The sequence below is a fragment of the Coregonus clupeaformis genome, unplaced genomic scaffold (assembly GCF_020615455.1).
Source record: "Coregonus clupeaformis isolate EN_2021a unplaced genomic scaffold, ASM2061545v1 scaf0570, whole genome shotgun sequence".
NCBI lineage: Eukaryota > Metazoa > Chordata > Actinopteri > Salmoniformes > Salmonidae > Coregonus > Coregonus clupeaformis.
Window position 1 is genome coordinate 132,501 of NW_025534025.1, and position 2,500 is coordinate 135,000.

At 47.9% G+C, this 2,500-nt stretch overlaps 1 protein-coding gene across 1 annotated transcript in view; it reads right to left on the minus strand.

Moving 5' to 3' along the window:
* The window catches only part of LOC121583033 (CD82 antigen-like), a 66,560-nt gene that overhangs the window by 35,561 nt on the left and 28,499 nt on the right, over positions 1 to 2,500 (minus strand). The window contains exon 2 of the mRNA XM_041899242.2: positions 2,107 to 2,179. Within this exon, the coding sequence (XP_041755176.2) occupies positions 2,107 to 2,169 (63 nt within the window). The 5' untranslated portion in view covers positions 2,170 to 2,179. The remainder of the gene's footprint in view (positions 1 to 2,106; positions 2,180 to 2,500) is intronic.

The following is a 2,500-nucleotide window of genomic DNA, read 5'->3' on the forward strand; positions in this document are numbered from 1 at the left end:
GGAGATCATCAGGAGTAATGCTCCATAGCTGGACAGGGGAGATCACCAGGAGTAATGTTCCATAGCTGGACAGGGGAGATCACCAGGAGTAATGTTCCATAGCTGGACAGGGGAGATCACCAGGAGTAATGTTCCATAGCTGGACAGGGGAGATCACCAGGAGTAATGTTCCATAGCTGGACAGGGGAGATCACCAGGAGTAATGTTCCATAGCTGGACAGGGGAGATCACCAGGAGTAATGTTCCATAGCTGGACAGGGGAGATCACCAGGAGTAATGTTCCATAGCTGGACAGGGGAGATCACCAGGAGTAATGTTCCATAGCCAGACAGGGGAGATCATCAGGAGTAATGTTCCATAGCTGGACAGGGGAGATCGTCAGGAGTAATGTTCCATAGCCAGACAGGGGAGATCACCAGGAGTAATGTTCCATAGCCAGACAGGGGAGATCACCAGGAGTAATGTTCCATAGCCAGACAGGGGAGATCATCAGGAGTAATGTTCCATAGCCAGACAGGGGAGATCGCCAGGAGTAATGTTCCATAGCCAGACAGGGGAGATCACCAGGAGTAACACTGGAGCTGCTCTGTCTGCACATTAACACTGGAGCTGCTCTGTACCTCAACAGCAGCCCTGTTTAGTAGTGGGGTTATATTCTAGTTTCTCAACAGCAGCCCTGTTTAGTAGTGGGGTTCCATTCTAGTTTCTCAACAGCAGCCCTGTTAGTAGTGGGGTTCCATTCTAGTTTCTCAACAGCAGCCCTGTTAGTAGTGGGGTTCCATTCTAGTTTCTCAACAGCAGCCCTGTTAGTAGTGGGGTTCCATTCTAGTTTCTCAACAGCAGCCCTGTTAGTAGTGGGGTTCCATTCTAGTTTCTCAACAGCAGCCCTGTTAGTAGTGGGGTTCCATTCTAGTTTCTCAACAGCAGCCCTGTTAGTAGTGGGGTTCCATTCTAGTTTCTCAACAGCAGCCCTGTTAGTAGTGGGGTTCCATTCTAGTTTCTCAACAGCAGCCCTGTTTAGTAGTGGGGTTCCATTCTAGTTTCTCAACAGCAGCCCTGTTTAGTAGTGGGGTTCCATTCTAGTTTCTCAACAGCAGCCCTGTTAGTAGTGGGGTTCCATTCTAGTTTCTCAACAGCAGCCCTGTTAGTAGTGGGGTTCCATTCTAGTTTCTCAACAGCAGCCCTGTTAGTAGTGGGGTCACGACATACATTCCCATGGAGTGTAACTTAAAGGTCTTAAGCTCTGGATCACACGTTTAATTTCCTCTGTTCAGGGATGGGAATGAGGGATGATGGAGGGAGAGAGAGAGAGAGAGAGAGAGGGGGATTGTGGGAGCCTGGGACTGAGTGGATGTGTATCGCTGTGGTAACCAGGCCACAAACACTTAATCTGCTCTCTAATTAAGAAACCAGGGAGAGAGAAAGAGCAAGAGAAGAGAGAGGGATGGAGGGAGGGGGGTGAGAGGGAGAGAGAGGGGGAGAAAGAGAGAGGGCATGAGAGAGGGCATGAGAGAGAGAGATGGAGGGAGGGGAGCGAGATGGAGGGAGAAAGAGCGCATGAGAGAGAGAGAGAGAGCATGAGAGAGAGAGAGAGCATGAGAGAGAGAGAGAGCATGAGAGAGAGAGAGAGCATGAGAGAGAGAGCATGAGAGAGAGAGAGAGCATGAGAGAGAGAGAGCGAGAGAGCGAGAGAGAGAGCGAGAGAGAGAGCGAGAGCGAGCGAGCGAGAGAGAGCATGAGATAGAGAGCGAGAGAGAGCATGAGATAGAGAGCGAGAGAGAGAGCGAGAGAGCAAAGAGAGACCTATATTCAGTTATAGAGCTGTATGGTCACTAGGAACATATTTGGAAAGACAGAAAGAAAAAGTGAGAATGATGAAATAGAGAATGAGAGAGTGAAACAGAGGACAAGGATGAACGATTAGTTGGTGTGTGTTGGTGAGTTCACATTTTCATCTCAAACCAGTCCAACATGGCAATAGGGCTGTGGCGATCATGACATTTTGTCAGCCGGTTATTGTCATGCATGTTTTGTCCACTCAGTGTAGAGGCTAAGGTACTGCACTGTATAGGTCAGTCATCTGTTTCTGGGGAATAAGATACTTACGAAGAAGAGGACGTTGAAGAGGAACAGGAAGTACTTGGTTGCCGTCACGCAGCCTTTCCCCATGGTGATCGCTCTGTGAATAAACAGAAGACAAAATATTTAGTAATACTTTATTTGAAGCGTACCTAAGCATTAATATGATAAAATCATTAAGATAATAACAGGTCAGTCAGACATCACTGGGGTCTACTAAAGAGTTTAACACGATGGCATCAAAGTACAGAGGCGACATGATCCACATAGAGTGTGTGTGTCAATGTGTCTGGATTTGCTGTAGGCAGTGTGTGTGTGTGTGTTTGTGTGTGTGTGTGTGTCTATGTGTCTGGATTTGCTGTAGGCAGTGTGTGTGTGTGTGTTTGTGTGTGTGTGAGTGTGTGTCAATGTGTCTGGATTT